The following is a 16808-nucleotide window of genomic DNA, read 5'->3' on the forward strand; positions in this document are numbered from 1 at the left end:
CATTTCCTTCTTCCTTTTCTCACCACTACCACTTGCGAAACTAAGCCTTTTAGGACCCATGGTTTACGTAAAAAACCGTAAAAGGATGTACGTAAAAAATCACGATTATAATACAGTTAATAGCAGAACGCACAGGGCACAACCACACGAAGCCGACGAGAATAGAGGAATGACCCAAGAACGCTAATTGAGGGTCCCCGAGGTCAAAGTGCTGCCTTCTATCGGCAGAAATAAAAAATACATCCGGCGCTATGAGTACCATCTACGCGTACGGGTATTGTTTACTTCGGGTGTCGAAAAAAAATTCGGGTGTAAAGTAGGAACGTGTTCGAATTGTACTTCGCGTGTCGAAAAATTCGGATACAACCGGTACGACGAAAATTGCTTACTTCGTGTGTCGAAATAAAATTCGGGTGTAGAATCGAAAAATTGCTCGAATTTTACTTCGGATGTAGATACGTTCGTGTGTAGAGGTTCCACTGTATACCCAGTCTCGCTATCATCAAACCAAAATTTGTATTTCTCCACATCAGTACTAATTAATGGCTTTTTTCAAAAGTAGAGTTCTTTACAGATTATCTGCTTAACACAATAGACAAACACTATTAGTAAAAGAGAATATTTGAAGTAAATGTCAGAAAGTAATCAACAAACATGTAGCCTAAAGACCTGGAAATTAAACAAATAAGGAAATTTTGTTATTCGAACTATTTTATTTTTTTAATTACAACACTTTAGGAACTGTAATTTATTATCTATTACATACAATTAAATTTAACCATTAAAAACAAACTATTTCAGGTAGCCTGATGAGAAGGAAATGAAGAACAACTAGTAAAAATTGGCAGAGAGCACACATTCATAATTTCAATTCATGATGGTGGGAAGAAAAGACCTTCAAGAAATGCTCAACACATCTAATATCTTTTAATATGTCACATTTTGGCAGCGCCAAATGCTGGGGTCCGGGGGTTACCATTTGGTACTGTGCTATGAGGGGAAAACTGTAGTGGTACTGTGATGTAAAAGATACGTGGATTATTAAGGCAAGATGGAAGACAGGAAGGGGTAAAAGAAAACTAAAAGTGGGGCATAGCTAAGGGCTGAATGGGAGATACAAACACTCGAGTAATGCATACACTACCACAGGAGATGCAATGACCAAGAAATCTTGAAAAATGGCATAGATGAAGACACATCAAGTGGGATTCATGCAAAAAAAAAATAGACAAATGACAGAATAATGGAGAAACCAATTCCATGATCTGCACAAGTGGGAAATGCAGACTATAGCATACTAGTGATTTTGATATGTAGTTTTAATAAAATAAGCCATATCGTGACTCTCGAAGGTCTTGGACATGAATTGTTCTTTAGTGAAGAGAAAAAACGAACAATTTAGGGTGGTGGTTTTTTTTTTTCTTTTCTTTTTACATAGTTTAATGGGGTCAGGGAGTACCATTACAATATTCTCACAGTGCGGACCCAAAGCACAGAGTATCTACAGTATTTAGAAAACAAAGCTAATTTGAAGCAAGGTAAAGTTGAAGAGACTGGATGAAAAGTAGCGATCAGATTGTAGGCCAGAGGATCCCTGTAAAGAATCTATTGTAACATCTAAAGTAAATCTAGCTCCACTTATTTTCAGTTGGTACCCCAACTTTTGATGACCAAAAAACCATTCTGTAAGATTTTTTTTTTTTATTTCTTGCCACAAATTTCTGTCTAATACGAGATCTAAAGTCATGGTTTCATGAAACATGAAGGGTTTTAAAGTTTCACAATAAATCTAAAGTATGATCATCATACTGGGAATGTTACAGTTCACAAAAATGACAAGCGACAAACTTATCAAATAAAATTCTGCACAAAATTAGCACTGACCTAAGAGATGGCTACAAACCAAATTACTGAACTATAAAGTATCTAAGATTATTTATATCTACTCCAAGTCTTCTTAGTATCTTTATAATTTTTCTATTTATGACAAAAAGTGTTCCCTTTCGTCAATAATAGAACTTTTAGTGTACTGTACCCTCTTAAATTATATTAACTGTACACACATCTGAATGATCATGATACAGTTACTTCAGAACAAAAATTATTGGATAACATGCAGAACATTACTTATGACAGTTTGAGCTTTATGCAGTAATAACAATTATAATTATACAATACAGTAGCTACAGAACTAAGAATATCTAAAGTCCTACAAAAGTTTTATGGAAATTGGCCATTTTACTTTCAACAATGCAGTAATTACATTCATCATCCAAATATAATGAAGGTTGAATATCCATAATTATACAATGGAAATTTATCAGCACCAATGAAATACTAAAAACATCTAGACTTGAAATATTCCAAATCTGATTACTGACATAATATTCACATTTACTATCATTTAATAGTAACTAGAAATAAAATGAGAGTTAATAACAAAACTGAAATCTACAACTGCTCAAAATCAAAACTTGGAAGAGAAACTTCAAAATAGACAACATCCAACCAGCACCCAATCTCAATCAACCTAATTCTAACTTCTATATTTGATCCTGGACTGACAAAGAGCCAGCACTTTGGTATATGGTAATAAGAGAGGACAGTCTGATCTTATATATCTAATATAACATCAAGGCCATTTGTAGGACAGGAGCCACAACCCACTAATGCATAAATTCGTAGATTACATGTAGTCTAACATAGATACTTAGAGAGCTGTACATGAATTGACAGCATACCAGCGCGAGAGAGCCAAATCAAGGATAACAGCCTTACAATGCTTTGCATGGCATGGAGTTACCTTGATGGTGTACAGATCGCACGGGACTTGGATGATATACCGTATAGTAAAGAAATTACTTGAAACCAACATAAAAAGAAGCAGGTAGGCAGTTTAACCATGACAACTGCTACTTATGAACAAAGAAGCACAACTAATGGTCTCAAATTACAGAAATTAAGCACACATAAAATAAAGTGATTACAAGTTGGATAATGTTCTTTCCATTTACATATTGATTGAACAAGTGTTACTGAAAAAATTTAGATTAAAATGAAAACATCTCTGATTTACAAGTACTTACCGATATACAAAAAATATATATAGAACTTTGAAAGAAACTGAAGATTGGCGTTTAAAATTAAGACTAGACTTAACATTCTGGAAGGCAGTTTCGTACAAATACTTTTTGTAGAATGTTATATCTAAAAGTATTAATTGTGGGATATATGTTAGTATCTCGCATATTTTTACTTTGGAAACGAGCTTAATAAGTTTTATATGTCAATATATTGGGACCAATTTGTAATGAGCACTAAAAAAATAAATTGTAAAAGGAAAGAAATATTAAACAAGAACATTTTACTAAATGATATTCATACAAATATATTTTTAATAACTCTGTAATACCTTCACTGTCCAATAAAATTACACCCCCTAATTTGGGAAAGTACTGTTTTCTGATGTGACAGTTAAACTGATATGCAAACGACTCTTTCAAAAGGAATCTTTCTGGTGTGATCCTTAAAATATGGAGTTTGTGCTTCTCTGATCAATAACCTTTACTTGTGATATCTAGGTCTAGTGCCTGTACTGAACTCTGACAACTTTATGAGATAAATTCAAGTACACCATTTACAGATATCACCTGACAATTCTTTAGTGCACACATCATAGTTCTCAAAAGAATCTTATTAAGCTTGAGCTTCTTGTAAGAGAAATGTCACTAGCTTCCATCCAAAGGTGAAATGAACCTCAGATTGCCTGTAATCACCCTATGGAAGAAAACATTCAGCAATTTATGGGATGGATCAAACTTTTGCCACACTTGATGTAAACAATGGCAAATTTCAGATCTTAGGTAATCAAACTACAATACCTTACTTACCTTAGATGTAAATGAACAAAGTTATGCTGATGCAAACTCTATATAAGAATAAAACAATGCTAGATTAGAACTTCTCTCCAAGTATCCTCATTTAGGAACACCAACAGATTTATGAAAAAAGCAAGACTAGAAAAAAATATCAGTACTTTCGCTCAAGTAAAGATCATTTGAATTTTAACTGTTGCTACGTAACTGAAGTGAGACGTTGAGTTCTTGGAAAGCCAGACTGAGTTATAGCCCACAGTTCAAGCGCTGCTGTTACAATAACATCAGCCTCTTCTTTACGAATCTGACACATTAAACTTCTTATACCTTCAACACTATATACAGAGGCAATAGAACGTCTAAGGTGCACCAGTAAAGCTACGGTAACAAAAGACAAAATTCTAAAAGCTTTAGCAATGACTTTATCCAATATTTTTTCTATTGCTGACTCGGGAAAAATATCACAAAAAAGACAAAAACAGTGATCAAACAACAAAGAACTTGAAAATAATCCAGCCTTTAACAGATGAAGATGATATACATCATGTTCTTTTCGCAGTACACCAATGGCCTCTTGAACAGCATCTACAATCGAAGCTTGATTTTTCAAAATTAAAGCCCAAAGTGCAGAACATACATGATATATTTCTACTGGATTATCAAAGAAGCTAGATACTTTCCTGGCAATTGAAATAAAGTGCTGATTTTCCTTGGACATGAGTTGCTGTCTTGGATTGTAAAGCAGTTTAGCCTCACTCATCAACCACATTAGAACATGATGTTCAGGGTATGGGGTTTCAGGATGAGTCTTGGTGCCTGTATTGACCTTCCTGGAATCTGCCACAATGTATGTCTCATGACCATTCATGCCATCAATCCCTAAACTAATGTTAGTAAGCCTAAGGGCTTTGAGTGCACACCAAAGTTCTTCAAAGGTATAAGCCTGCTGTTGGGTGACATAATCTTGGGATTCTGCATATCGTGGTGTAATTCCTAACATTAACTTCCATACTAAGTTCTTATATGCAACAGGAACAATAGAACGACGCGCAAAATTGGAAAATTCTTTTCCATTTAAAGGAGTTTCTCTTAACAAGGCCTCAATAGCTCGTTTCTCCTCAACTTCAAGTAATCCGACCTTCCCATAAAATTGGCTCCTGAAATTTTTTTCATCTCCCATCTTCAAGAACCTAAATAAGTTTTAATAAACAAGATATGCAGTAATTAGTGAAGAAAAATCACCAAACTATACTTGGCACCAATCTGGAGTGGAATTATGCCCCAACATTCATTTACAATTCCTGCCTTCCTCTTCTAATGTAATTTCACCTTTTACTTTACTCAAGTCATCAAGCTGACCGCAGAGAACCTTCAATTGTGCCTGGATAGTAGACATGACTTCAAGCTGTTGCTTTTGGACATCAACCAAATCCTTTGAAACTTGGTTCAATTCAGCCCGAAGATTCTTAACGTTACGTAGGAGGTCAGATGGAACCTGTGGAAAAATGGTAACTTTAAAGAAATTTATATTTTTCCTAATGATACAAACCTTGAGCTATTTATTAGGGAATATACTTTCAATAAGCTGAAAGACTAGCCATAAGACTTGTAGTGAGGTGTAACTACCACACCGTAGTTAGCTGGGGGTAGGGGGCAGTACTAGCTAATCCGCTCACACACACACGCCTGCGTTGTCCCCTTACTTTTGATTGCAGGGTATAGATGACGGCAGGCTAGAATTGTATAAAGAGCTTAAGGTTTCTATTGTTAAGAAAAATACAAATGACTTAAAATTTGTCATTTGTTCCGTCACTAAATACAAACCCTTTAGCTCTTTATTAGGGAAGATTCACCCCTAAGGTGGGTGAATGTCCAAATGAACTGGCTGGTTTTTGACACAGCATTTCCTGCCGTGCTATGCACGCCTAAAAAGGAAACCCCGACACCTCACTAAAATCTGTGCAATAGTACACTTTAGAGGCTTGAGCAATGGCTGTGAGTGTGTCATACTACCAATGTGACTCGTCTAAGCAAGTATTTTCAGAAGTCTAAAGATTCTTTGAACCAACCATAGACATTATCCATATTATTATTATTATTACTATCCAAGCTACAACCCTAGTTGGAAAAGCAAGATGCTATAAGCCCAGGGGCTCCAACATGGAAAAATAGCTCAGTGAGGAAAGGAAATTAGGAAATAAATAAATGAAGAGAACAAATTAACAATAAATCATTCTAAAATAAGTAACAACGTCAAAACAGACATGTCATATATAAACTATTAACAACATCAAAAACAAATATGTCATAAATAAACTATAAAAAGACTCATGTCCGCCTGATCAACAAAAAAGCACTTGTTCCAACTTTGAACTTTTGAAGTTCTATTGATTCAACCACCCGATTGGTCACAGCTGGAATAAAACTTCTAGAGTACTGCGTAGTATTGAGCCTCATGATGGAGAAGGCCTGGCTATTAGAATTAACTGCCTGCCTAGTATTACGAACAGGATAGAATTGTCCAGGGAGATCTGAATGTAAAGGATGGTCACAGTTATGAAAAATCTTATGCAACATGCATAATGAACTAATTGAAAGACGGTGCCCGAGATTAATATCTAGATCAGGAATAAGAAATTTAATAGACCGTAGGTTTCTGTCCAACAAATTAAGATGAGAATCAGCAGCTGAAGACCAGACAGGAGAACAATACTCAAAACAAGGTAGAATGAAAGAATTAAAGCACTTCTTCAGAATAGATTGATCACCGAAAATCTTGAAAGACTTTCTCAATAAGCCTATTTTTTGTGTAATTGAAGAAGACACAGACCTTATATGTTTCTCAAAAGTAAATTTACTGTTGAGAATCACACCTAAAATTTTGAAAGAGTCATACATATTTAAAGAAACATTATCAATACTGAGATCCAGATGTTGAGGAGCCACCGTCCTTGACCTACTTACAATCATACTTTGAGTTTTGTTAGGATTCAACTTCATACCCCATAATTTGCACCATGCACTAATTCTAGCTAAATCTCTATTAAGGGATTCACCAACCCTAGATCTACATTCAGGGAATGGAATTGATGCAAAGAGAGTAGCATCATCTGCATATGCAACAAGCTTGTTTTCTAGGCTAATCCACGGGTCATGTGTACAGTGAACCCTCTTTTATCGCGGTAGATAGGTTCCAGACCCGGCCGCGATAGGTGAAAATCCGCGAAGTAGTGACACCATATTTACCTATTTATTTCAACATGTATATTCAGACTTTTAAAACCTTCCCTTGTACGTAGTACTGTTAACAAACTACCCTTTAATGTACAGAACACTTAATGCGTGTACTAACGTACCCTAAACTAAAACAGGCACAAATATTAAAGGCGACTTTATATCATGCGTTTCCTAAACACGCCAAAAAGCACGATAAAAAAATGGCAACCAATGTTTTGTTTACGTTTATCTCTCATTATTATGAAGAAACAAACGCATTTACACATTTGTGTATAGGTTAGTTTTTGCATCGATTATATTGATTATTCAGTACAGTATGTTGATTTGGTTATTACTAATGTTTTACTTAATTTTTCTTAGGACTTCCAAATGAAATGTTTTTCTTTATGACGCCGCCTGAAACGACGGCGTCATAAAGTACGCTCAGTAAACAAACTAAGGAATTTAACGCGCATGATGAAAGTGATAAATAATGATATTACAGTAAAAGCTTTTATAAAATATGTTATTACAAATATTATTTACCGTATCTATATAAAATCATACATACGTAGCAAAGCAGGAAAACAATCTACGAGAGAGAGAGAGAGAGAGAGAGAGAGAGAGAGAGAGAGAGAGAGAGAGTTGTTTTACATACGTAAATGTAAATTTAAAAAAAAAAAAATAGCCCCATTTCATATAAAATAGATTACAAATATTTTACTTTATCATATTACAGTAGTCTGTAAAATACTGTAAAGTTCAGTACAGTATGTTGTTGTTATAGTCTTGGCGATGAAATTCTCACGAAACAAAAACATGCTATTTGATTACAACAGCTGATTCATTCTCTCTCTCTCTCTCTCTCTCTCTCTCTCTCTCTCTCTCTCTCTCTCTCTCTCTCTCTCTCTCTCTCTTCGTGTTATACAATACTTACATTTAGATGAAGAAACTAAAATTAGTTTTCTTAGTGTCAATTAAATACGAAACAAAAAAATTAGGCCGAGTCTACATCCATTTCAATCATAGCTAAAAATACGACATCCGATTTCATCAGCAAACCACTATTTTTGGGGAAATATCATTTTATTCTAGAAAATTGCCACTCTTTAAATAGTTAATTGCACATTAAGAAAGCGTGTTCTTTTTTTTTTAAATTTCAGGTGTGTTTTAAAAATCGAGTATTGTTGACTTCTTTTTGTTTTACTTTTGGCTGTGATTAGATCAGCTGTCATCTAGCTGCCGCTCGAGTGTGTACGAATACACTAACAAAGTATCGTTTATACCATTTCTTAACTTATTCAAACCGTCTACAGTATACAGTTGATATTACATAAGCACCAATGTGTTATAACCTATCAAATTTTTTTGTTTATTACATTTAAACCCCCCTCTATCTCTCTCTCTCTCTACCTCTCTCTCTCTCTCTACCTATCTCTCTCTCTCTCTCTCTCTACCTCTCTCTACCTCTACCTCTCTCTCTCTACCTCTCTCTCTCTACCTCTCTCTCTCTACCTCTACCTCTCTCTCTCTCTGTGGGCTACTTTTCACTACCTCTCATTCCTTACCTCTCTCTATCTCTCTAACAAATGATAACTTTGTTGCTCCTCAAAGTTTCATTTATATTGAAAATCAATCATGATTCAATTTTCCTTACTTTCTCCAATCTCGCACCATCGGTCACATCGCTGTATTTTTTATATTTCCGGAAAATCCGCGATATATGTATATACATGGGTTATGAAAAAAATCCGCGAAGTGGTGAATCCGCGATGGTCGAACCGCGAAGTAGCGAGGGTTCACTGTATATAGTATGAAAAGTAATGGGCCAAGAACACTACCCTGTGGAACACCAGATATCACATTCCTATAATCACTATGGTGCCCATCAACAACAACTCTTTGAGATCTATTACTTAAAAAATCAATAATAATGCTAAGAAATGACCCACCCACTTCCAACTGTTTCAGTTTGAAAAGGGAATGGGAATGCAACAAGTATATACTTCTATATTTCTATACTGCACCAGGTTACACAGAGCAAATGGTTATTACCTGCAAACATTGGAGGCCAGGTTGCAGAGTACCATAGGTGCTGTTCCCCAAGAAAGGGGAAGATTAAAGATAGAAAGAGCCAGTCATTCTTATCATTCACCCCAAACTTAATCCTGGGTAACCTCTGCCCTCCACCGTCTGCTACTTGTCCACCAAGGAGGTTGAGGCATTTAAACCACTTGTGCAGCCACCACAGGACCAATGGAGAATGTTTCCATGTTCCTGTGAGTCATGTCTTGCAGGTAGTGAGCAATGAAAGTCATTTGATACTTCTACACACCTGCTTGAAGGACCTGCACCACAAAGTAGTTCTTCTTGAATGCCCCTAGAGTCGTGAGCTCTAGGTCTCCTTGTCTGCGCAGAAGGATTAAGATTCAGGGCCCGGTCTATGACATTACGAATCCACGCTGAGACAGTGTTCTTGGTGTTCCTTCTCTTGACCATCCCCATGGTGACAAAGAGTGCTCTCACTCGGGGTGAGCCCCACCAGTTTTTTTGAAGTAACACCTCACTGGACAGAGTAGCAGTTGATATGGGTCATCAGTTACATTATGAAGACACTCAATCCAAAAGGGCCCGAATCTAGAATCCGCTACTCCTGGATTTTGAGTCTTGGCAATAAACTCAGGGATGAAGCTCAACATTACCTCTCCCCATCCCCTTGAATGGGAGATGTCGTAGGAAAGATTATGAAATTCACTTACTCTCTTGGCCGAGGCCAAAGCGAGAAGGAAAACCATCTACAGGATCAGGTGAAGATCTGATGCCTGGTGTAATGGACACAAACCACATTCCATGGAGGTGGTCTAACTTTCGACTGAGGACAGGTAAGCTCAAGACATCGTATAAGGAGAGACAATTCCAATGATGAGAAAATATTAACTCCCTTCAACCTAAGGGCAAGTCTCAAGGCTGAACGATAGCCTTTCACTGCCGAAAATTAGTTTTTCCTTCCAAAGGTACTCAAGGAACTCCAGTACTGCTGGAACAGCGGCATCAAGAAGAGAGATACCCCTCCCACGACACCAACCACAGAAGACTGTCCACTTAGCCTGGTATATAGCGGCTGAAGATTTCCGAAGGTATTCGGACATCTTTTCGCAATCTATTGCAAAAAACCTCTCTGTGTGAAATACTAAATAACCTCCAGGCGTGAAAATGAAGGGACTCTGCGGCTTTGTGGCAAATGTTCACGTGTGGTTGTTTGAGTAGATGGTGACGTGGAGGGAGTTCTCTCACAACATCTGTTAGCAGCTGAAGGAGGTCCAGGAACCATTCCATATGATGCCATAGTGGAGCTATGAGGATCACAGCATGTTGGTGGATGATCTTGCCTTATTGAGCCCCCTTCTCATCAGGCAAAATGGGGGAAACGGCGTAGACGTCGACATTGTCCCACAGTTGTTGGAATGCATTTTCCAAGAGAGCCTGGGGATCCGGTACTGGGGAACAGTACAGCGGGAGCTTGTTCAGTACCATTGCAAACAAATCCACCATCGGAAAACCCCACAAAGTCGGGACTTTTTTGGTTACTAGATAATTCAAAGACCACTTGGAGTCTACCATCTGGGTTGCTCTTTTCAGGTTGTTCGCGAGCACATCCTTTTGCCCGGAATGAAGAGAGCTAATAGGGACACCGAGTCATCTTCTGCCCATCTTAGCATCTTCACTGCTAGATGGCAAAGGTGCTTGTTTACATAAGCCCCTACCATGGTGTTGTCACTAATCAACACCACAGAGTGACCTGCTGGGAACTGATGAAACTGTTGCAGGGCTAAAAAGGCTGCCCTTATTTCTAGAAGGTTTATGCGCTGAGATCTTTCAGACTCAGAGCAGAGGGCGGAGGCCAAGTGATACAACAGACGTGACCCCCCAACCTTCTTTTGATGCATCTGAAAAGAGCATCAATTTCGGATGAGGGTGGGAAGGTCAACTCCTCTGCAGAGGTTTTTGTCTGTAATTCACTATATCAGGTCCACCTTCTGCTTGGATCACATGGGGGCCAAAGAATCCAGTGAGTCCTCGTGTTGAACCAAACTGGACTTCAGCCGCCACTGTAGGGATCATATCCACAGCCAGCCATTGCGTACCAGACGTTCCAGGGATGATAGGAGCCCACTGGTGTACCGGGAGAGCGTCTCGTTGTAGAAAGAGACTGACTACCTTCTTCAGCCTCTGGATCCTGTCATCAGATGTGAAGGCTTTCAGCAGGCTGATGTCTATGATCATACCCAGGTATACCAGTCTCTCTGATAGAAGCAGGGAGGGCTTCTTATGATTTATCACAATCCCCAGATTCCGATAAAACTAGAGAAGTCTGTCTCGGTACTGAAGTTGGGTCACCACCAAGTCTGCTAGGATCAGCCATTCTTCCAAGTATCTCAACACACAATTGCCAATCCTGTGGGATCAGGTTGACACTAGGGAAAAAAAAAAAACCTTGTGAAAACCTGAGGTGCTGTCTACAGGCCGAAGCACAGCACCTTAAACTGGTATCGCCGGTTGTCGAAGATGATCCTTAAATACTTCCTTGATGATGGATAGACTGAGATCTGGAAGTATGTATCCTTTAGGTCCAGCTTACACATGAAGTCCTGTGATCTTACTGCCTGTCTGACTGTATCTGCCATCTCCATTCTGAACAGGGTCTGCTGCACAAACTTGTTTGGGAAAGAAAGGTTGATGACAGGTCTCCAGCCTGCCAACACCTTCTTTGCACGAAAGAGTAGACTTTAAAAACCTGGAGAGCGCCCTTCCCGGCCCGTAAGACCAACTCCTTCACGGATCCCTTCGTGTAGGAGCTCGATGGAACTGGACGTTGGGTCAATTGAGGAAGAGATTACGTGAATGGGACGAGATTACGTGAATGGGACAAGATACCCCGACCAAATCACAGAAATGGTCCATGGCTCGGCCCCGTTGTGCCGCACCTCTGCCACCGTCGTTGCAAGCATCCCCCCTAGAAGGAACGGCCTCAACCACTACCTCTTCCTCCTTTGGCATTTCTACTTCCCTTTGGCTATTCTCAGACAGGAAAGGGCTTCTTTGAAGATGACTTGGTAGCACCTGAACTGTTGCTGTTCCTCTGTGGTTTGGATGGTGGAGATTTCCAAGATGGCAAAGCTGTTCCGTATGAACTTGAGGTCATGAGTACTGATTTGTCTTCCTCCAGCGGTCTGCTGCCCTTTTGACGTCTTCTGCATTGAACAGCGATGGTCCCTCCATAGTCGAGTTCTGTAGTCTCGTCACTTCTGTCCCAGGAACTTGCCTGTGGAACCTTTCCATTATCACATCCTGTCGCCTCAGGATCATATGTGCCCACAAGTTGATCACTTGGTGGGCAAGGAAATTGACGGTCATGGTAACCAATAATAGAAGGGTTGACATGAATTTCCTGGTCTGCTCCTATGACCAATACTCTATCTTAATGTGGTGGCCCACAGAACCTAGCCACAAAGTAATCTGCATGGCAAACTTCGCGACCTTCTCCATGTTTATGCCATCGTTGTCTGAGAAGGTGATTGAAGCCCTGCAAGCTTCTAACAAGAGACACCTTTCATCAGTGATTCTATAGCCACGTCCAAAGGCAAGGTTGAAAGTTTCTCCTACATCACTTCATAATACCTCCTCTGTTGGATGAATGGGGAGGTAAGAGCTTCAATTAGTCGCTGGGTCGAAGAGAATTTGAACCTCTGGCGATCTGGGAGAAGGCCTTCTTCCTGTTACCCTTCAACCCCCTAGACCAGGGCAATGCTGCACTGATCTTGGTGGGTCTCTGACTGCCATGCACATGGTCCAGCACGGTATCCTTCCTTTCTGGTGCAACTCTTGAAGAGACGTCAAGGCCATTGATGGTTCTCATGCAGGCCAAAACCTGTCAGAATGCGCAGCTGGTTTCTTTCCTCTCCGCCTCTGAAAATCTTGGACTGGCCAATCTGGGAAGAGCGTTATCCTGTTTGTCGTCGTAATGATCGTCCTCCACCCATGAACTCTTACCCATAACAGCTCGGGGTGGGTCGTAATCATTGCTATGATGGCCAGAGGAGACCCTTTATGTCGTGGGGATCTCTTTCAATGTTGTCGTAGTTGAAGCCGTAGAGCTCGTCACTTTCTCCTGAGCCTGAGTAGCCATGCATGAGGAGTGGTTCTTCAGCAACGTCTTGGAATCTTTACTCTCCCTAGAAGCGGGAAGAAACTCTGCTAGTAAGGAAGGTCTTGCATTCTCCCTGTGCCTGAAAGAGTCAGACATCTCCTTGGGTGTAGGGTCGAATGAGGCTGCTCTGCCACTGTCAATGAGGCGGGATGACTGGTTGAGGCGATCTTGATAGGAGCCAGACAATAACTCTCTCGAACCCCACTTTGTATGGGGGTGAAGGGTATTGCCTGGAGGAGAGATAAGCTGTCTCTGTCTTCTCTTCTTCAACGGCATCACTGGATTCATCTCCAGCCTGAAGAAATCCTGCTGCCACGTCTCTGAACCTCTCGGAGGGTTACGTACCTTTGATCTTATTGGTGAAACCACCATCAGGACTTGAACTGAGCTCCTAAGCCTCAGGTCAGAGGGTGGAGATGAGACCTTCTAGGAACCAGATGTCTCTAGCGGGATCCAAGGGGTGTTGGTTGGCACCACTGCTACTTGGCGTTTACCTGCAGGAGGCTGAGCTGAGCAAATAGCTACCAGACTGACAGTTTTCACTAAGGCATCAAACCAGGGCATGTCCTTTTTGAAGGCCAGGATAGCGGAGGGAGGCTCGCTAGGAGGATCACGAACTTGAGACTGCCTATGAGTAGTCCGTGTTTGAGGCATCAGCCGAGGAGCAATACCGCTTACCTGCTTGTATGTGCACTGGCATACAGTACTATCACATTCTGTCTTGGTAGAGCGGGTAGGAGATCGTAAACGATCTGCCTTGGAGAGTGGAGGTCTTGGAGGTCACTTGTTGAGATTGCAGTCTGCTGCATACCTGTGTGTTGCTGGGTGTCATGAAGGAACTTGCTCGCGGGGAGGAGCACTGCTACGAACCACTGCGTCGCTGCTCGTAGCTGAATGACCACGGTTGATAACCCAATTTTCTGTTTTCTTATATATATCCTTTAGTTCCTCTTGATTTACCATTCTGTCCCACCACTGAAAACTTTTCCTTATATAACTGAACTGACCAATTAGTACTGGATTGGAACTGCATAGATTTTAGAAACGTGAGCTGTAGAGATGTCGCTATCACGAGTGGAAGGGCGATCATGAGCTGATGGAAGATCACGCAGGAGTAGAAGGTCATGTGTTGAACTGACAAGGAGGGCTGGAGTGTCGATACGAGCTGGAGAGGTCACAGGCCGCCTAGACATCTGCTAGAACTCGTTGACGAGCTGGAAAAGGTTGCGCGCTGGAGCTGAATGACAAGCTGGAGCCCATTCGCTAGCTGGAGCCTAGTCATGTGAAGTAAACTGGTTGGTCTGGAAGTCCCTCCTGTTGGCACTGCAAGATGGGGGTGGTGAGCGCTAGTCAATGATGACAAGGTACCTCTAGTCACACACAACACGCTCTCATAAAGGTGAAACTGCAACATTGCTCGTCAAGACTCCCTCTTCTTCTTCTTCTTATTATTATTATTATTATTATTATTATTACTAGCCAAGCTACAACCCTAGTTGGAAAAGCAAGATGCTATAAGCCCAAGGGCTCCAACAGGGAAAAATAGCTCAGTGAGGAAAGGAAATAAGGAAATAAATAAATGATGAGAATAAATTAAAAATATATCATTCTAAAAACAGTAACAGCGTCAAAATAGATATGTCCTATATAAACTATTAACGTCAAAAACAGATATGTCATATATAAACTATAAAAAGACTCATGTCAGCCTGGTCAGCATAAAAACATTTGCTCCAACTTTGAACTTCTGAAGTTCTATTGATTCAACTACCCGCTTAGGAAGATCATTCCACAACTTGGTAAGAGCTGGAATAAAACTTCTAAAATACTGTGTAATATTGATCCTTATGATGGAGAAGGCCTGGCTATTAGAATTAACTGCCTGCCTAGTATTACGAACAGGATAGAATTGTCTAGGGAGATCTGAATGTAAAGGATGGTCACAGTTATGAAAAATCTTATGCAACATGCAAAATGAACTAATTGAACGACGGTGCCAAAGATTAATATCTAGATCAGGAATAAGAAATTTAATACAGGTATACCATAAGTTTCAGTCCAACAAATGAAGATGAGAATCAGCAGCTGAACACCAGACAGGAGAACAATACTCAAAACAAGGTAGAATGAAAGAATTAAAACACTTCTTCAGAATAGATTGATCACTGAAAATCTTGTAAGACTCTCTCAATAAGCCAATTTTTCGTGCAATTGAAGAAGACACAGACCTAATGTGTTTCTCAAAAGTAAATTTGCTGTTGAGAATCACACCTAAAATTTTAAGTCATACAAATTTAAAGAAACATTATCAATCCCGAGATCCGGATGTTGAGGAGCCACCGTCCTTGACCTACTTACAATCATACTTTGAGTTTTTTAGGATTCAACTTCATACCCCATAATTTGCACCATGCACCAATTTTAGGTAAATCTCTATTAAGGGATTCACCAACTCCAGATCTACATTCAGGGGATGGAATTGATGCAGAGTAGCATCATCTGCATATGCAACAAGCTTGTTTTCTAGGCCAAACCACATGGCATGTGTATATAATATGAAATGTAATGGGCCAAGAACACTACCCTGTGGAACATCGGATATCACATTCCTATACTCACTATGGTGCCCATCAACAACAACTCTTTGAGATCTATTACTTAAAAAATCAATAATAATGCTAAGAAACGACCCACCCACTCCCAACTGTTTCAGTTTGAAAACAAGGGTCTCATGACTAACACGTTCAAAGGCAGCACTAAAATCAAGGCCAATCATACGAACTTCCCGACCACAATCAAGGGATTTCTGTACAGCATTGGAGATTGTAAGAAGGGCATCACATGCTCCAAGGCCTTTACTAAAATCAGATTGCAAACTAGGGAATAGATGATTACCTTCAGCAAACCTATTAAGACGTTTTGCCAGAAGACGTTCAAAAACTTTAGATAATATGGGAGTTATGGAAATTGGGCGGTAATCAGAGGGATTTGAGCTACCACAAACACATTTACATAGAGGAGTGACATTGCCAATTCTCCAACAAGTGCTAAAAGCTCCTCCTCTTGCTAACATGCGCAAAATACAGATAACTTTGGAGCTAAGAAATCTGCTGTCTTTATAAAAAAACAAAGGAAAAATACCATTTGGGTCTACACCACCATAAGCATCAAGGTCCATCAACTGAGCTTTAATCTCACGAGATCGAAAAGCTAAACTAGTTAGTTTAGCCTCAGGAAAACAGGAATGAGAAAGTTCAAGTTTTTCATTACTCTGTTTACTGTCAAAAACATCAGCCAAAAGGATTGCCTTTTCCTTTGGACAGTGAGTGACTGAGCCATCTGGTTTAAGTAAAGGAGGAACTGTTGCATCTACACCAAAGAGTGCAGATTTAAGGGTAGACCACCATTTATGTTCCTGAGTTGTACCAGACAGGGTTTCTTTTATGGTTAAATTGTACTCCTTTTCAGTTGAGGCATAAACACTGAGCAAAAGCTCGAAGCTGAGTATA

General features: G+C 39.8%; 1 protein-coding gene across 4 annotated transcripts in view; it reads right to left on the bottom strand.

Annotated features, from left to right (window-relative positions):
- Positions 1 to 689: 689 nt before the first annotated feature.
- The window catches only part of TBC1d7 (TBC1 domain family member 7), an 81972-nt gene continuing 65853 nt past the window's right edge, over positions 690 to 16808 (bottom strand). For all 4 annotated transcript variants that reach the window (XM_068385417.1, XM_068385416.1, XM_068385415.1 and 1 more), the window contains one exon: positions 690 to 5370. In XM_068385417.1, coding sequence (XP_068241518.1) covers positions 4075 to 5055 — 981 coding nt within the window. In that variant the 5' untranslated portion in view covers positions 5056 to 5370 and the 3' untranslated portion in view covers positions 690 to 4074. The remainder of the gene's footprint in view (positions 5371 to 16808) is intronic.

Source organism: Palaemon carinicauda, chromosome 13 (genome assembly GCF_036898095.1).
Source record: "Palaemon carinicauda isolate YSFRI2023 chromosome 13, ASM3689809v2, whole genome shotgun sequence".
Classification (NCBI taxonomy): domain Eukaryota; kingdom Metazoa; phylum Arthropoda; class Malacostraca; order Decapoda; family Palaemonidae; genus Palaemon; species Palaemon carinicauda.